The sequence below is a fragment of the Camellia sinensis genome, chromosome 6 (genome assembly GCF_055761805.1).
Source record: "Camellia sinensis isolate YWXY chromosome 6, ASM5576180v1, whole genome shotgun sequence".
Classification (NCBI taxonomy): domain Eukaryota; kingdom Viridiplantae; phylum Streptophyta; class Magnoliopsida; order Ericales; family Theaceae; genus Camellia; species Camellia sinensis.
Window position 1 is genome coordinate 101,762,970 of NC_138966.1, and position 18,927 is coordinate 101,781,896.

The window sequence follows — 18,927 nt, forward strand, 5'->3', positions numbered from 1 at the left end:
CCGTACTAAATTTGAAAATATTTTGTCTAAATCTTAAAAAAATTTAAGCTAAGCTCGGATTGTACGAATTGAACCCGCTCAAGTTACACTCCTAGATGAAACCACTTCATTAAGCAACAGCAACAAACAAAAAAAAATTGATTTGTTCACGTAGTATGACCAAATTTGATTTTCATTAATACTCTCGAAGAGCCATGCCAATGAAGGGTAGTGCTATTAATCTTATTTGGTTTAATTCACTTTTCAAAAAATTGCTATAGACTAAGAGTGTGCTTGTTTTGAGGGATTATTCCATGGGATTGGACTATTGGTCCATCCGAACTAAAAGTCAATTGTTTGATTCAATTTTTTTGTTCCGGATTAATAGTCCCTCCAGACTGTTAGTCCCTCATATGAGGGATTACTGTATCCTAAGGGGGAGGGTAGGATTATTTCTATGGGATTATTTTACCATCATGCTATTACTTAATAAACAATTAGAAAATGGTAAAATAGTCTTTTGAACATTTATAAATTATTTTTTTTAGTATTGTTAATTTAAAATTATATATTAAATTAAAAATATAAATTATAAATTATAAATTATAAATTTAATTTAATTAAAAATAATAAATTAAAAATTATGGCCTTATAATTTTTTTAGTGTTGTTAAATTAAAAAGGGTAAATTTCATTGACACCCCCTGAGATTTATGTTTATTACAGTTTCTCTCCTCACCTTTTGAAAATTATATCTCCCCCTGAGATTTAAAGTTTCATTACAGATTCTCTCCCTCAGCAATTTAATTTTTTTAAATACCAATTTTGTCCTCATTAGATAAATTACATTGATACTCCTCACATTTTGCCCTCATTGGCTAATAATTTATATGTATATTTAATATTTTTATATATCTATATATGTATAATTTGAGTTTCAAGTTGCTCGGGTTGTTTGACGTCTTTGCCCAAGTCTGTCATAATTTAATTCGAGTTTCTGAATTTTTACCCAAACCGTACTAAATTTGAAAATATTTTGTTCAAATCTTAAAAAAATTCAAGCTAAGCTCGGATTGTTCGGATTCAGCCCGCCCAAGTTACACCTCTAGATGAAACCACTTCATTAAGCAACCAAAAAAAAAAAAATTGATTTGTTCACGTAGTATAACCAAATTTGATTTTCATTAACACTCTCGAAGAGCAATGCCAATGAGGGGAAGTGCTATTAATCTTATTTGGTTTAACTCACTTTTCAAAAAATTGCTACACACATTCTCACTACCATATAATAAACAAAATAAAATAAAATAGAAAAAATTATATATTGAATACATTAATATGGTAGAGATGAGAATTGATCTTGTCTTGTTTTGTCTGTCTGTCTCGCATCACTAATTTATTTTTAATTATTTTTTTTATTTTTTGGTGAAATTCTATGGTATGTACTTTTAGTTATGATTTTTATATCTTTCATTATAATTTATTATATTATTAATTATGACATTATTTTGACTATGATTCAAGAATTATTTAGTTATAACTCATGTGATATTTGGATATAACTTAATTTTTTTTTTATTTTAGTTATGAATTTATAGTATTTAGTTATACTATTTGTGATAATCAAATTCACAAATGACATAACTTGCATATAGTATTACTTCTTTTTTTTTTTTTTTTTATGCATGGAAAAGGTCAAATTTCATTACGTAACATGAATGATAAATTATAAATACACCACATGAGATTTGATTAAATTACAAATTGCTCTTGGTGGTTCTACAAATTACAAATACTCTCCTATCAACAAAAAAAAAAATTATAAAATTCCTAAATACTTTCCTATATAATAATAAATTACCTAAATTATTATACTTTAAATATATTTTTGATATCATTAAAAACTATTAATTGACTTTATAATTTGTTAATAAAATGAGTCATTTGTTAAGTATTAGAAACTTAAAGTAGCAGAGATTAGGGTGTGTTTGGTTTGTGTTTGTAGAGTAGTTTTTGAGATAAAAAATATGAAAATTTGTTTGGTTTGCCTTTTTTCAGAAATGGTTTTAGAAAATTGTTTTGGGGAGAGAGTTTTAAAAAAAGTGATTGATTTGATGTGTATGAGAGAGAGAGTGATTTTGGAAAGTAGGTAACCAAACAAAATTTTGAGATTTTTTTTTGAAAAAATTTGTTTGATTTAATTACTCTTGAAAATTTGTTTGTAGAGAATTTTTCTCAAAAAAATTTCTGAAAAACAAACCAAACAAAATTTTCAAAATCACAAAAGACAATTTTTATTTTAAACAAATCGAAGAGGATATATTAATGATTTACCCTAACATTAACAAGAATCAGAGAATACAACTTAGGTGAAAATGCTCTGCTGCTGCAAATGCTTCAACGCAATATGCCTAAAATCTTTTCGGGCGTCCTGCCCTGCGGAGTTTCAACAAACCATGTTATATGTATATATGTTACTTGTAGTTTGGGAAATTTAATTACACTTGGACCCTCCAAAATTTTCATATTCTTAGTCATATGTATATTTTTTGTAATCTTTATGAGTTTTTGTGGTATTAGATACAAATTATTGTAGTTATGCTATGAAGGGATACACCACAAAAAAAAAAAAAATCTTAGTTACAATCAATTGTAGTTATGTAACGAATTGTTGTAGTTATGTTGTGAACATTAAAATTAGGGCAAATTACATATACCCCCTTGAGGTTTAACAAAATTACAGATACCCCCCTAAGGTTTGAGAAATTATAGATACCCCCTGAAGGTACTATTTACATAACAAATTAGGGAGCAAATTGTTTTGAAAATATAAACCTCAAAAGGCAATTTGTTATGAAAATATAAACCTCAGGGGGGTATTTGTAATTTCTGAAACCTCAGAGGAGTATTTGTAATTTAGTCAAACCTCAAGGGAGGTATATGTAATTTTCCCTTAAAATTATTAATTAGTGTGATTTTCGGAGTTTGTACTTTAATTTTCTCTTCACTTAACCATTTTTTTCTCTTTCATTCGTTAGTATGAAATAGCTTCAAAAACTTGTATAATTCATTGCTATTCATGTACAAAATGAATTATGTAATATTTTGATTTGCCTTTTTTAATGTCCAAAGGTTAAGTGTATACCTAATTTTTCTCCTTTTAAACACACATTAATATATACTAATTAAACGTCATTTTTATTTATTTATTTATTAACTTATTTTTAATAATAATTTTTTGATTTTAGTTATGTAACGCCCTACTTTTTAGTTTATGGATACCATTATCAAATCCATTAGTATAAAACAATTTCAGAGATAACGTACAAAAATTCAATACTTTAATAAGAACAATTAAGTAAAAGTTCTCTTATTTGAATACATGATGAATGCAACATGAGTTCTAATTAAATAAATTGTCTATAGGCTTACATCATTACATATAAAGAGAAAGGGTTAAATCCTTTTTATTTACAACGACGGCGTTCCGTTAACGAATAAAAGGCCCCGTGACCAACAGATAAAAAAAGCTCCTCGATCTTGAACTATTTCTCAACATTCACCTAAAAAAAAATTTACCAATGTGAGATAAACATAATGTCTGGTAGGGATCCCAACATTATCCTAAAAAATAACAACTTACAGATAGCTATGATCATGAATGTTTCATCTCATACTATATAAATAATGTGACGGTTTATAACCAAAGTATACTTATATAAGTACTTTTCCCAAAATTATCTAATTTATTCAACAATACAAATGATTCACTTTTCCTTCTCATTTTTCATTTCATAAATATCACTTACTACTGGTTGTTTGAAAATATGTTTACTTTTAAAATATCCATCACATTTCCTGACCTTAAACTCATGGTACAAATAAACACTTTCGATAACTCACCAATACGTCCAAATACATACGTATGCATGTTACACGAAAATAGAAACGACACATGCTTAACAACCTCTACCTAATCATATAAGACAATCCGTACTCATCTAACCATAACGATTGCCACACTTGATATACACAGATACACTGAGATAATAATGATAAACAAAACTCCATTTTACCTGCTTTAAGCACGATAAGCCAAGAGTACACCTTCTTAAAATGAAATGTCAATTTATCAAACAACATGTTGGAAGGTAATAATACCTCTGCTAAGTTCTCCAAACGCTAGCTGAAAAGTACTGGTACCTCTCATTCTCCGCGCGTCTACATCACCGATCATTTCAACATGCTAAAAGCATAAATAATGCAAGCCTAATACATATACATACTCTATTCAACACATCAATGTCATCTTCTACCGCTCACCAATGACAAAACCTCTAGGCACATGCATTTAATATGCGTAATACAATAATCTAAAACTCATGGGGCATTAAGCCCGACAGCAACGGTAACATGTAAAATGTTTAAAGCTTAATCACCGTTTATTCTCAATTTACAAAAGAATTATGATTTCATTTTCTTCTCCAAAAATCAATTCCATTATTCCTAATACTCCAATCATTTTCCACAAATTTCATTTTCTTTATTTAATCAAAAACCTAATCCATGGATATCAAGTCACTACCCAACTCAACTCAACTCAACTTAACAATTGTGTACTCAAAAACAATCTCATCATTGTGGTTAACCCTCTTTTTAGTAATTAACTCATAAATACAATCCACATAATACAAATATAATTATTATTCAACATTACCCCTTTATCTAATTGAACCAATTATATAACATTAGGGCTTTTTCCTCTCCCCAACGTAAAGATGTTTAAGTACTCTCCAATTAACCAAAACAACTACCAATTTAACAATTAAAATCTCCAAGTGTAAAACCCTAGATCCCTCTATTATGATTTTTGAAAAATTCATAATAAACATGATTTAATGCAATACCAATTTACGACATGTCTATCTATAGACGAGGTATTGGAAAGGAGCAAAGAAATTTCTACCTCTTGAAGTGATGATGAGAAAGCAGAAAAATCTAAGACGACGAAAACATGATCCGTTCAAATTAAATGGAAGTCCTCACTGAGCTCTACATTTTGGTATATGGAACTAGGGGTCAAAGATGCTTAAAAATAGATTAAGGCCTGGTTTGGCATAACCTATATAATCCATCTTTTTATCTTTTTTTCATCACATCACCTCTCTACTTTTCTGCACATCTTTTCGTAAAAAGACAAAAAGTGCACTTTATTAGGACACCCCAAACCAACCCTAAATCAAGGTTAAAAAGCTTGGAAATTAAAAAATAGCGGAAAGAGAGAGTGAAAAGTGAATAGATTTGACCCAAAAAGTGACTTTTAAATATATGATTCTAGACAGATCACTTGAGCGGTCAAAAGTGCATTCAAGTGGTGAATCGAGGCTTCCAGTATCTCAGACAATTTTGAAAAATAGAGCTGGAAGGGTCTATGGACCGCTCGAGTGGTGAAAGTTACTCTCGAGCAAACTATGCATATTGTACAGATTTACAAATTTCAAACCAACATAACTCTCTCGTTTGGACTCCGTTTAGGGTCATTCTTGTATCCGAATTGAAGCTCAGAAGTAAGTTTTCCAATGGTTTTAACCTTACATGAAGATTCAAAGTGTGGAGAGAGAAAATGATAAAAGAGTGAAAACTACTCAATAACAATTATTCGAATCAATAATAAATATTCGAATTTGGAGTTTTTGATCCAATCTTGCCTAACTACTATGATAACACCTCAATCAAAATTCAAATATCAACTAAGAAGGTTTTTAATCAAAATAATCAAAAAATCAAATATAATTCCATTATAACAAGAAATATAGAGCGCTACAAATTATTTAAACTTGACTTGACCTAACCACTTGAACTTGTTCATTGCCATGTCCTCCCCCTCCCCAACCAAAATAGTAACTTATTCATTGCCATTCCGGTCATGAATAATTTCATTTAAACTTTGATCTCATTTAATGTTTGTTTATTAGTTAGTTCTACCTTCACCTGGCAATGCCATATAATATCACATTTGTTAAGGATGTAAAGAAAATCAATAAAGCTACACTAACCGTCCAAAATTAATCAAAATTTCAATTTTCAATAAATTTTTCAAAAGATACTTTCTTGGTGTTTTAAAAAATGCTCTACACAGATACGGACAAAAATAGTACAATGTAGTACCTTTTTCATTCTTTTTTTTTTTTAAAATTTTAGAAAACAAATAACTAATGCTATACATTTTGCAATAATAATTAAAACCTATAGAGATTAATTTGACTCGTACAAAAATAGTAATAGTTGTAATAACAACCATTGCATTTCAAAGAAACAAGACCAACTTGCATAACAAGAAAATTTATCGAACAAATCTTCAAAACACACATGTAAACACGGAGTTGCTATAGCCTATATGCTTCAAGCTATACATTTTCAATTCACTTTTTTCTCAATATCAAGATTCTTCAAAGAAAACATAAAAACCCAAAACCCAACTGAATAAATGAAATACACCATTAAATCGTACAAAACTAACGCCAAAAAAGACCTTTACATATTGCAAAATTTCTTTTTCCCACTTCTACTTCAAAACATATTTGGCAGAAACATAATCTGGCTAATAGTAGGAACCATCAACTCTCAAACCTGTTCCTCGCCAACTCCAGGAGGATAAGCTGGAGGTATTGATAATGAACGCAAGCCAAGTCAAGTCGTCTCAGATGATGCATGGGCAAGCAGCTTCTAAAACATGGAATCCAGATAATGGTTATAATGCTTCCTGTTGAACTCTAATAAGCTACCATATGTCCGATCTGCAATGCCAACAAAAAGGGCTTCTGTGTCGGGGCTGAAGGAAATTCCAGCAATCTCTCCAAACAGATCGATCTCTTGTGCCTGGGCATAATTAGACTGTGTATCAAAGATATGAACAAAGTCTGCTGGCTCGGCCATAGCCATGAACCGGCCATCTGATGTGAACCTCACAGCTCTGATTGCACCCATCCTTCCCTTGAGAACACAGAGAGACTCGGACAGGTTTCTAATGTCCCAGAGTCTGCAAGTGGTATCCTGGTTTCCTGTGGCCAAAATTTGCCCATCTGGGTGCCAAGCTGAAGAAAACGAATAATCCAAGTGCCCCTTGAGATTCCCAAGGACCTGCAAAAGAGTCATTAAATCAGAAGGCAACCTTGAACAGATTAAATCAGTGAGTTCTTTACATAATACATTTCTCATATTTTCCCAATCTGAGTAGCTTTGAACTTTCTTTCTTTTTTTTTTTTAAATTCAAGCTTGAAGTTGTCTTGAAAACACAACTTCAAAAGATTTTACAAGTATTTATTTGAATTTCATTGAAAACTTTTAACACTAAAGTCGTGATACCAACCCACGATGCCAAGAAACATGTATTCGGTAACTATGTTTAAAACCACCTTTGTCAGAAAAATTTGTTTAAAAGTCACACAACTATGGTAGAAAAAACTTCTAAATCAGTAGCACAAAAGAGTAGCAACCAACCTTCCCGGACTGAGCATCAGCAAGCAAACAGTCTGCACTGTCCCCTAGGACTGCCAGCAATTTACCATCAGGACTGACAGCAGTGTTCTGCATTAAAAAAAAAAATGTAAATCTACAAATTAGAAATTTGAGAAATATAGCAGAGGTCGAGAATTGTATCACAGACAACACGACAGTTTTTGATGTCTACTCACATTCACGGACCAAGGGAAGGAGAAATGACCAACACATTGGAAATTCCCAGCATCAAAAACCCTGACCTGAGCATCGTTATTTGCCGCTGTGACCCGAACAGAGCCACTGTAAAGAATGTAGCCACATTAACGATGTTGCCCCAACAAATAGGCCGAGCTTTAATACTTTCTTAACTATTATAAGATTTGAACTCACTTGGAATTGTGGCATATGTCCACTGCATTAGTTATAGCATTTTCATCTGTGCTTACTTTTGTGCTGAAGGCAACCCCAGACTGGTTTAAGTTCTGCACAAGCAAAACAAATGTAAGCAAATATGTGATCAATTCGCAGGAAACAAACCACCGATGTATTTTTTTCGGAGGGGGGGTGGGGAGTTTCTTGAAACTTATATATTATATATACCTTGCAGATAAGCTCCCCCTGAAAACCACCTGCAACCAGTAGATTATCTTTAACAGCCATGGTGCTTATTTGGACTCTGGAGAGTGTCTGAGCCAAGGCTCCAGGAAATTTCTGTAAAAGCATCCTGAATTAACTCTTGTATGCTTCAAGGATAGATTGGCAAACAAAAGAAACCCAATGTAATACAATATACTACTTACCAGTGGGGGTACAATTGGTTTAGCAACATTTATTACTTCTTTGCCCCTCCTTAAAAGTGGGGACCAGTGCATTACGGAGTAGTTTTGCACAAGGTACACATCATGTTTTGAGGTTGCCCATAGAAGATTCCTCAGCTGCAAGAAGAAAACCCAGTTTGATGGGAACACTAGTAACAATATACAACCACTATACAATGCATTCAATTCATACCATAACAACAGCGATTTATCTTTTAGAAATAAACAAACAAACAACTGATAGCACAATGAAGATTATAGTATATACGACCACTATACAATGCATTCAATTCATACCATAACAACAGCGATTTATCTTGTAGAAATAAACAACCAAACGACTGATAGCACAATGAACATTATAGTATAAAAAACCAATCAGTTGTAATTAGCTGTATATATACAGTTGTATTGACAAAGAATGGAATTAATGAAAAATATGAAAACTTTTGCTTATGTTATGATTGTATCTTCTTCCTTTCTTTTCTAATTCTTTCAAGATTCCATCTGTGAGTTAGTTTGGCTTAAACATGATCGTGCTGACTGTGCTGAAAGACTTATGCTTGTTAGTTTGGCTTGCTTGGGAAAGCACCAAATGTAACTGCAAATTTGGCTACCAAGATTTCGTCAGAGGACATGTGATCAGTGAGCAACACAATGCAAGTAAAGCCAACTAAAACCTAGACAGCAACCGGACAAGGAACCAGAATAGAAGGGAAGGTATGACATGTGAACACATCAGGCAATCTGCTCGAAAGACCCACCAAATCAGTGTCATTCACAATAGTCTTCCATTCACTATATGAAAATTTTAAAGTTCAAAGCAGTACAACTTTCAGATCATGATTACACACTGCTAAACATAAAACAGAACTGGTAAACATGACTAGTTGTTCAACTTCAAGCTAAAAATTGACGACCTGGCAAAGCACCTGGTGGTTCAGAAATTCTAGGATGCATTATTTCCATAGTGAGCTTGTAGATGAAGTTAAAATGTGATGACTGTTAAATTAAAATGTGATGATGGGTCCTCTTACATAACTAATAACACTAACAAGTTTCACCAGGAAGAATAAATCCTCAAATGAGGATAATATCTAGTAAGCACCCAACAAAGAATATGAAGAATCCATTGAAGTTAAGATCATCCCAAGAGGGTCAAACAAATAAATGCCGAGCAAAATTTGAGTATCATTTGTCTCGGTGCAAAACATACATGCAACAAAAAATAAAATTAGTAGTAGAAGGAAAAGGAAAAGAAAATAGTGGGAAAAGGACCCAAAAACAAAGAAAATAATCAGCAACGTCTACCAATGGGCATCGTATTTCGCCAATCAAAACAAAATCCACACATGACATAATCTCAGTGAAACATAACATGACTAAAAAGCAAAGGAAGATGCATCACGCCAAGGAAATATGCAGCCCCTATCTTTTGGGTAAACATTAGCACCCATTTACTAAAATCCAAAACATCAGGACACAGAATTACCACTAATCAAGGAAAGACCTATGCAAGCATGATAGTGGGAAGTAGCTCAGAAGTTAAGTTAATCATGGAACTCTCCTACTCGATAAACATCACCCAAATCAAATGTGCATGCATCGCATTATTGAGATGATAAAAACAAGAAAAGCATAGTTTGAATTAGTCCCTGATGACAAGTAAATCAATAGTAACTACTAAGTGCAGGTATTTCTATAGAGGCCTCTTAAATGCTCAAATATTTCCCTATCATACCATATGAACAAGGATCCTTATCGCGCCAGCTGCTCAGACATAACTGCCACCCTGCTTCTAAAGCTGAAATCAAGATAAAATAACATTCCCAAATGCCACAGGAGTTATGTTAAAAAAGCCAAATTAAACAGTCAAGTATAAAAGCACAATTAAAAAGCAAAACTCTCAACGCAGAGACAAATCGACATTTGCACCATCACCATGATGAGTTAGTGACAATAGACCAACAGATCTAACAAAGATCACAGCAGAAGACACCGATGTAATATGAAACAGTAAAGTGCAAAATGACACTCTTATTGTCACTTGATCTGAAGATACATGCATATCACGTACTATTTTTTGACACTATGTACTAAAGGGTAACCCAATGTATGAGACTCCCACTAAGACAAGGTCTGTGGAGAGCAAGATGTATGTAGCCTTAACCCCATTGCAGGCAACAAGGTTTCTGTGAGTTGAACCTGTGACGTCAAGGATACTTAAAAGCAAGCCTTAAGGTTGGGCCCAATCATCATTTTTTAATGCTATGGACAAAAAGATTATTAAAAGAATGAAAAAGTGCCATGATGATAATGCTTTACAGATTGTTGAGTTGATAACATTATCAAACATACACAATACACAGAAACATGTGCGCATAAAAGTGCAAAATAGCAATTTCATATTTGTTAGCGTATATAACACCAATCCATCCTAAAGAACATATCAAAGCACTGGAAGGTACATTTACATCCGCAACAAATAGCAGATTTTAGTACAGCTAAGTTATATTCTCACCACAATGCTTCCTCATCCATAACTTAGCATCAAAACTATCCAGTTGTTTGCAAACCAATACCTACACATTCAAGATCGTACCTTCCAAATACAGATCTTGTAATTTTATTAAAATGCATGCGTAACTTGGCAAGTGTAAATAATCTGCACAAAAAGGATTTAGTAAATACAAGACCCGGCTCAATGCAAGTTGAACCGGCACAAACAAACAAAAAATAAAGAAAAAACACTTAAATTCTAAAACCAGCTGATATACAAAGAAAAGGGCTAGTGCGAGCTCAGTTTTTGTTGCTTCCAGAAATGTTCAGTAATATTCTTAACTCAGGTCCTCCCATCATTCCAGAAGCAACAAAATAACGCTGGCATAAGCCTAATCCAATAACATAGTCTACACTAGCCTGTATAGAATAACCTCAGCTGTCAGAAAGCTAAAGATAATTACGATATTTTAAATCAAGGCAAGGCAAATTCACCAGCTTGCATGCCAGAACAAGGTTAGTCCCAAGCATTATGGCCTTTACTAAAGCATTATTTAATCTGGAACACTTCTCAAAGTAATGTTAGTAGTTTGGGAGCCAATTACTTCATAATTACAAATGAATTACAAAAAGAATGGAAGAACAGAGAAACAACAGTAACTTAAGTTATTGATAAGTGTTAATAATAAATACACAAAACCTGCAAAACTATATTCACCATGGTATGCATATAACCTAGTCCAAAGGGATTTCAGAAAAAAGAATACAGAGTGTTTGACAAATCTCTGAAAAGTTACAATCCCAACAAGTATATGTAATTTTTCATCCCTGTAAAAGGAATCAAGGATGCCATAAATACAAAAATTCCAAAGGATTTTATTGTATTTTTAGTTCAAGCGCACAAGTAATAACTGGTTAGACTCCAATCAACATCCATTGAAAAGATTTAATCAGGAAACAGGACAATATTTGGCATAAAAGAAGTTAGTTGTAGAAGCTCTTTTAATTAACTTACTAATGTACTGTTTTGAACTAATTTATCGATAATTCTAATATTGAATATGAGAAAAAAATATATGCCTAGATGGAAACTCAAGCCTTAAAATCTGTTGAGAGTGCCTATACCTGAAAATGCACAATTGTCGATTTGACAAGCCTTGTATTGAACTGGAAGTCATAGAAGCTGTGCCCCTTCTCCACCTCCTTGCACTCCTGCCAGAACTCAGTATTTTTAGAGGCAATGCTCAACAGAGAATAAGAGGTGGTATTTCGTATAACGGGTAAATTAAATAAAGTTAAGAACAAAAATTTGCCTTAAAAGTTTCAAATTCTCAAAAAGGCCCTCTTCTTGATAGAACAATCATTGATCATATAACAACAACAGTGGTTGTCATTGAAACAGATGGGATGATTGATGAAGCAAAGACTGACCTTTCCAAGCTCCTCACGAGAGCGTGAGAGGTTCTCATAATTTTTGTACTGTTTTAATCTCGTCTCGCGATACTTGTCTCTGGTGTAATTAAGCCTATCCCAAGGAATTCCTTGAATATCTTTGCCATTTCTAGCTTCCAAGGCTGAAGTATCAGTCTTTGGCTTGTTCTGTAAAGCCAAAATCCATTATTGATGACAATACTATAACAACATATTTTATTTAAAAATTTGAAAATTCTAGAGCTCATATAATCTCTCTAGGATCTTCAACATACTTTAATATAATCACTGAAGATTCTACAGCTATAATAACAACAAAATTTAATATAATTGCTTATACCAGACTTAAACATACCAGCTCAATGTCATCCTCGAAGTCCGAGTCCAAAGACTCATCAACACCACCCCTCCGTGATTCAATGTCCTCAAAAGGGTAATCATCGAAATCAGTCATATCATAATAGTCATCGACCATGTATTCGAGGTCTTGATTCAGAAATTGCGCCATTGCTCTGGAATCAGAAATTGTAATTTCATGAGGCAAAGCACAATTTCATCCCTTAAGACATCCATGCCGCATAAATTAAAGGGCAAATCACTCAGTACCTCTAGGCTATTATCACTTTAGACCCATCTAAAAATTGCTACGTTTTACCCCTTAAATCTTTTAATTTATTTCAAATTAAACCTTTTTCTTTTTTCTCTGTTTCTGTTTTTATAATTCCGTATCCGGTCCGACTAATCCAGGACAGTCCCACCATCCACTAGGATACCTTATCTTTCTTATGAAAGGATGGGAAAAAAAAAAAAAGTGACATGAAGTTGTATATGCCAATTTTTTGGACTAAAATACTCATTTACATGTATGTAAAACATAAGTATATATATCTTTATCCTTACGTGGATCGACGAAGGGTCTTCACGATCACCTCGCAGATCTTCGAAGGGTCTTCACGATACTTCTTTGAAAGCACATGAAACCCCTAAGATGTTTTTATATGAAAATATACATATACCTCCAAATTCTATTTCTATAATCAGATATGAAATATATATATATATATATATATATATATATATGTTTCTTATATATACACATAAATTAACTTTTGAATCAACAATTTAACCAGAAAGTCTAGGAACCCAGATTTTGGGTCCCAGATTTTGGCCAAGAACAGGTTGTATGGTGGAGATTAAAATTATGTATTGTGGGGTCTATGGAATGAATACGAATCACTTGTTGATATCCTGGGTACATTCTGATTATATTTTTCTGGATTTGTAGTATCCCCCCATTTTAATCATACAACTATGCTAGGAACGTGAAGATTTCAACAAAATGTGAGACAACATATTAATCAACATTCCACTTGGGACACACCATTTATCTCTCATTTTGTAAAAATGAATAAAAATTTCTGTACGCTTAGATTAATTAAAGATATCCACACGTGTCACTTTTTCGTTCTAGGTTAATTAAAAACAAAAACATCAAAAACATCGTAATATAATTTTTATTTAAACGATAAAGTGAAAACGACCTATAATTAAAGAATTTAACTGTAATTTGTCCTAAATTAAAATATATACATAAAAAATTATTTTCAGGATTATGAAAGAAAAATAAGCAAATGAACACGAAATACAAAGCAAATTAAGAAAACTCCGAAGAAAAGTGATTAAGAATGTACGAAAACCAACTTCAAACCAAAACCACAACAAAAAAAACAAATCAGTGTGTTGGTTTTAGTTTTTGAAAATTGAATTTTTCATATTTTGTTTTTATTTTTTTATTTTTATTTTTAGTGTATATTTATAAAAATTTAAACATTTATTTTTTATTTTATTAAATACACCTTGCTTAGGACTCGTTTGAGAAAGTCAAAAAGTTAATAAAAAAGTAAAAAAATTAATAACTTATATCAAAAAGTTAAAAATTTATTTTTTTCTTTACTTTTTACATATAAAAAGTTAAAAAATCATCTCACACGTACTAATTTTTTTTATATCACATTTTAATTAAAAAATCAAAAAAATTACTAAAAAAGTCTGTGCTCGAACCAGGCCTAAGATCTAAAAAAATAAAATATTTATAAAAAAATATTTTAAAAAATTAATAAATACGCAAAAATATAAAAAATATATTATTATTATTTTATATTTTTAATATTTAATGAATTTTTTAAAGATTTTTTAACAAAAATTATGGGTATGTTTGGTTTGTGTTTGAGAGATGTGTTTTAGAGATAAAAAGTACGAAAAGTTGTTTGGTTTGATTTTTTTCAAAAGATGTTTTGAAAATTTATTTTGAGAGAGAGTTTTAGAAAAAATGATTGATTTGATGTGTGTGAGAGAGAAATTTGGTTTACAAGTTTTGAGAAATTTTTTTGAAAAAATTTGTTTGGTTTGATTACTTTTAAAAACTTATTTGTAGAGAAAATTTTCCAAAAATTTTTCAGAAATTCAAACCAAACGAGCCTAAAAATTATGTTAAGTGTGTCTAAAAATTAAAAATATTGCTTAAAATATTTAAAAAATTACGAAAAATAAGAAATTATAATTTTCTAAAAAAGTATTTTCAAAAAATTGGAAACAAACTGGTGAATGATAATCATGATTTTTTAGCAAATTTTGGGAGGCAAAATACGCAAATTAGAACGAAAATCAAGCTGAATCACGTCCTATCACATACAACAGAAACGAGTATATACAATCTGAAAGAAACAACAGACAATAAAAGAAATCATACACATACACTATACGAAGCTAAATAAACAACACAACAAAAAAAATTACCTATGAATCTTACCAGAAATAACTTGAGTGGCTGAAGTCGAGTAGATCGCAATGAATCAAAGGTCCGGGAGGTTAAATCATCAAAGAAAATAGGAAGAGTGTGGAGGATTTTCTCGGGAAACAAACAGAAAAGTAGGATTTCCTCGCGAAACAAACAGAAAAGGATGGCGACTGAAACGAAAAATCTGGATATAACGGAAATGAAGAAGAAGACGAAGGAAGTAAGGAGGAAGAGAAGAATCTGGAGAGAGGTTTGCCAAAAGAGCGAGGGAGAATGAGCCACCGGTGGTGTCCTACTTATAAAGGCCAGGGGTGAAGTATGAGTAGGGTTGGTGTGGGATCCACACGTGGACCCCATTATTAAATAATTAAATTACTTACCCTTTCAAAATTTTATGGGTAAATTACAAACACAGATTTGGTGAAAATATAAATTACTCCTTAAAGTTTGAGAAATTACATCTCGTTTTCTGAGGTTTATATTCCATAACAAATTGCTCCTTGAAATTTTTATTTTCATATAAATTTCCCCTAATTTCCCCTAATTTATTATGAAAATTTGACCTTCAGGGGTCAATTTGTAATTTTTCAAATCTCATGAGGGAATCTGTATTTTTATCAAATATCGAGGGGTGTTTGTAATTTGTCCAAATTTTATTATAAAGTTATAAAAAAATATATATTTTTAATTATTAATGTTTATAAAATTTTATAATATAATAGTAAGAAAAAGGATTTATTTGCACAATTTCTCCTTCTTAAACCCTCCGAATAATGTGACAAGTAAAATTTAAAAAGTTGACTCACATTTTAATATTTTCTCATAGAGTTATGATAGGAATTCTAAATATTTTATCAAATATTCTATCAAACTTCTCATGTGGATTTGTGTGAGTCCCATCTCATGTGAGAGATTTGATAGAATGTTTGGATACAGTCTCCGTTTGGGAAGTGGGTTGACTTTTTAAATTTTTGACTTTTTTGGTTATTTTAGCGTAGGCTAAAAAGCTTGGTTTAGGAAGGACTTTTGAACTTTTTGGCTTTTTTAACTTTTTTTGTGAAAGAACAGTGTAATGATTATGGGTTGGATGTGATGTTTTGTTTATTGTGGCTAAAATAGTCTATTTGGTCTTTTGTGGCTATTTTAGCCACAAACCAACTTGCCAAACACCACCCGCATTTCTCTTTCTCAAAACTCTCTTTACATGCATTTTGTCTTGCCACCTCATTCAAATAATTTTAAGATAAAAAATTGTATGAATGTAATACTGATATATTTGTAATTATTTTTTAAAATTACTATAGCATTAAAAATTTTCTTAAAGAAATTAGTGAGTAGTCTGTGAAAATTTATTATTAATTTAAATTAGAGAAATGCAATAATAATTTAAATTAGAGAAATGCAATAATGTGATTATTTTTAGAGAGCCGTTTATTTTCACTTCATTTTATTCTAGTTTGGGAAGAAAATTTTGGGGCTTTTTTGGCTATTTTAGCCACAAAAGACAAAATAGGCTATTTTAGCCACAAAAAACAAAACATCACATCCAACCCATAATCATTATACTCTTCTCTCACAAAAAAAGTCAAAAAAGCCAAAAAGTCAAAAAGCCCTTCCCAAACCAAACTTTTTAGCCCAGGCTAAAATAGCAAAAAAAGCCAAAAAGCCAAAAAGCCAACCCACTTCCCAAACGTAGGCTAAATATACTCCTTTCTTGACTCTAAATACATTAATACCTTTGAAATTTTGGTTTGTTCAAGGAAGATATTTTGTATAAAAGAATATTAACGCAACCATATATAATAAAAAAACAAAGAAAAAAATATATTTAGAGTAAAATAGAGTGGGAATACAACTCTTTTTTATCACTACACAAATTTCATTATTTTTTGATATAATTATTACAGAATTAATAAAAATAAATAATATTTTATCATTTAATTTTATGATAAAAAAAGTGATATACAACAACTCTTTTTAAAATATGAGATTTATCATTTTTATATTAAAGTTTTTGTATTAAAGTTTTTGTAGATTATATATAAGGTGTTTTGAAAAAATGATTAAAAATTAATTTTTTTAATTTTATTTTATTTTATTTTATTTTTAAAAAATATGTATAAAATGTGAGAGATAATGTAATTTAAAATTAATTAAAAATTGAGAAGTGATTTTTAATTATTTTTTTAAAAAGGCTATAATATAATAGGTTAGTTAATATATAAAACAAATTATTATTCTAAAAGTACGTAATAGTTTTTTTCAAATTGTGGACCCCTTGAAACATTAAATGAGTAATTTGACCGTGCTTGTTTTAAAAAATAAAAAGATAAAAGAAAAGATGATATAAAAGAGTGTTTGGATTTAGTAAGTTTATTTTGAGACTGATTTTGTGACATGAATTGTTTATTTTTGTAAGATTTATTAAATAAAATATACATGTAAAAAAAAAGATGATTGAATAACAGTAATTATATATTTGAATTATATTTTTTTTTAAAAATAGACTACATGTCTAATTTCAAAAAGAGTCATTTATTTTTTATAATATAAATCTAATTTAAATATATAGCTACCGAGTTTAATCATCTTAATAATGTACATGAATATTTTACTTAATAAGTTTTAAAAATTGAATGATTTAAATTACTGAAGTCAATTTTAAGATGGACCAGGGAAGTCAAATTAAAAATTAAGGGGTGTTTTGGGAAGTGGGTTAAAAGTCACTTCCCAGCTTTTAACCCACTTCCTCTTTCACAAAAAATTTAAAAGTCAAAAAATAACTTTTAACTATCTTTCCAAAACACCCTAAGAAAAAATAAAATAAAATTAACGTATTGTGCCATTGTTGATCGCTTTTACCCTTTTAAATTGCAGTTTTTTTTTTTTTTTTTGGGTTGGCGGAGAAATATAGATTATTAAAAAAAAGATAAATTATGTTAACAATTTTGTTTTGATAAAAAAAAAAATAGTGCTTGTTTGACATATATAAAAAAAAAAATTTTTTTTTATACATGTATTCTTATTTGGATCATATCAATTAATATTTATCAACATGTCTTCTTTACATTTTTACTTATTTTTTATTTTTCTATATATTTGATAATAAAAAATTAAAAAATATATTTATTTAAAATATCTCAAACATTCCCTTGATAAAGTAGAGAATTATATGATTTGAGTGTTGCGAGTTTTTTATTAGGGAGGTGATTGAGACCCCTTTCAATCACCATCTTCACCATTCTACACACGCGTAACGGGTGGTGATTGAAATAGAAAGGAAAAAAAAAAAAAAAAAAAATTGACCAATCAAAAAAAAAAAAAAAAAAAAAAAAAAAAAAAAAAGAAAAGAAAGAAGAAGTAAAAGGGGTGAGTGGAAAGAAGTTCGAATCATTTTTCTTTTTATTAACCCAGACAGCGGTACATGGGAAGGGTAATTACGTAAAACGACGGTTACGTTGCGTAGATCAACCGCACCAATATACATTGGACGCTCTTTTGCTGTATGGTTCAGATAAGAATCTTCATATTGACTTCCACCGCCCAAGGAGGACCAACCGACTAGAAGGACCTGCTATGCAACTGACAGCTGTGAGTCGAGCGACCACCGTACAGTCCCAAATCCCAATAAATGCCTATTTTTTTATTTTTAAAAAATTAGTTAGAAATTTCTTTTTAAGATAAATTATAAATAGATATTAATAGTCAGATTTAATTTTTAATGAATCCTAAAATATTAAAAATAAGTTATAGTAAAATTATTATTAAAGATAATTTTTTATGTTGATTTTTTTGTATATGTCGCTAAAAATTAACATTTTTTTTACGATTTTTATAAATTATCACTAAAATTTATAATTAGTGAGGTTTTTCTATGATGAATTTTTCAAACTATGGTTAAAAG

The 18,927-nt window shown here is 30.6% G+C and overlaps 1 protein-coding gene across 4 annotated transcripts; it reads right to left on the reverse strand.

The window, feature by feature from the left end:
- Positions 1–6,283: 6,283 nt before the first annotated feature.
- On the reverse strand, positions 6,284–15,317 carry LOC114287286 (putative WD repeat-containing protein C2A9.03). Of its 4 annotated transcripts, none has more exons than XM_028230591.2 (10): positions 15,036–15,317; positions 12,582–12,738; positions 12,227–12,394; positions 11,921–12,007; positions 8,279–8,413; positions 8,079–8,189; positions 7,869–7,960; positions 7,673–7,778; positions 7,479–7,565; positions 6,284–7,118 (listed from the first exon to the last, which is right to left on the reverse strand). In XM_028230591.2, the coding sequence occupies exons 2-10, from the start codon at positions 12,732–12,734 to the stop codon at positions 6,705–6,707; spliced, it is 1,353 nt and encodes a 450-aa protein (XP_028086392.2). In that variant the 5' UTR covers positions 12,735–12,738; positions 15,036–15,317; the 3' UTR covers positions 6,284–6,704. The 4 variants fall into 4 exon arrangements, with proteins under 4 accessions (XP_028086392.2, XP_028086394.2, XP_028086395.2 ...); XM_028230593.2 differs by having other exon boundaries at positions 15,023–15,295; XM_028230594.2 differs by lacking the exon at positions 15,036–15,317 and adding an exon at positions 13,127–13,714.
- Positions 15,318–18,927: the final 3,610 nt, after the last annotated feature.

What these genes read in the sequence shown, in the direction of transcription:
- LOC114287286 (XM_028230591.2), bottom strand. Translation starts at nt 12,734, where the DNA reads ATGGCGCAATTTCTGAATCAAGACCTCGAATACATGGTCGATGACTAT. An exon ending in CCTTCCCTTGGTCCGTGAAT is followed by an intron (nt 7,566 to 7,672) that starts GTGAGTAGACAT and finishes TTTTTAATGCAG; the next exon opens with AACACTGCTGTCAGTCCTGA. An exon ending in CTGATGCTCAGTCCGGGAAG is followed by an intron (nt 7,119 to 7,478) that starts GTTGGTTGCTAC and finishes ACTCTTTTGCAG; the next exon opens with GTCCTTGGGAATCTCAAGGG.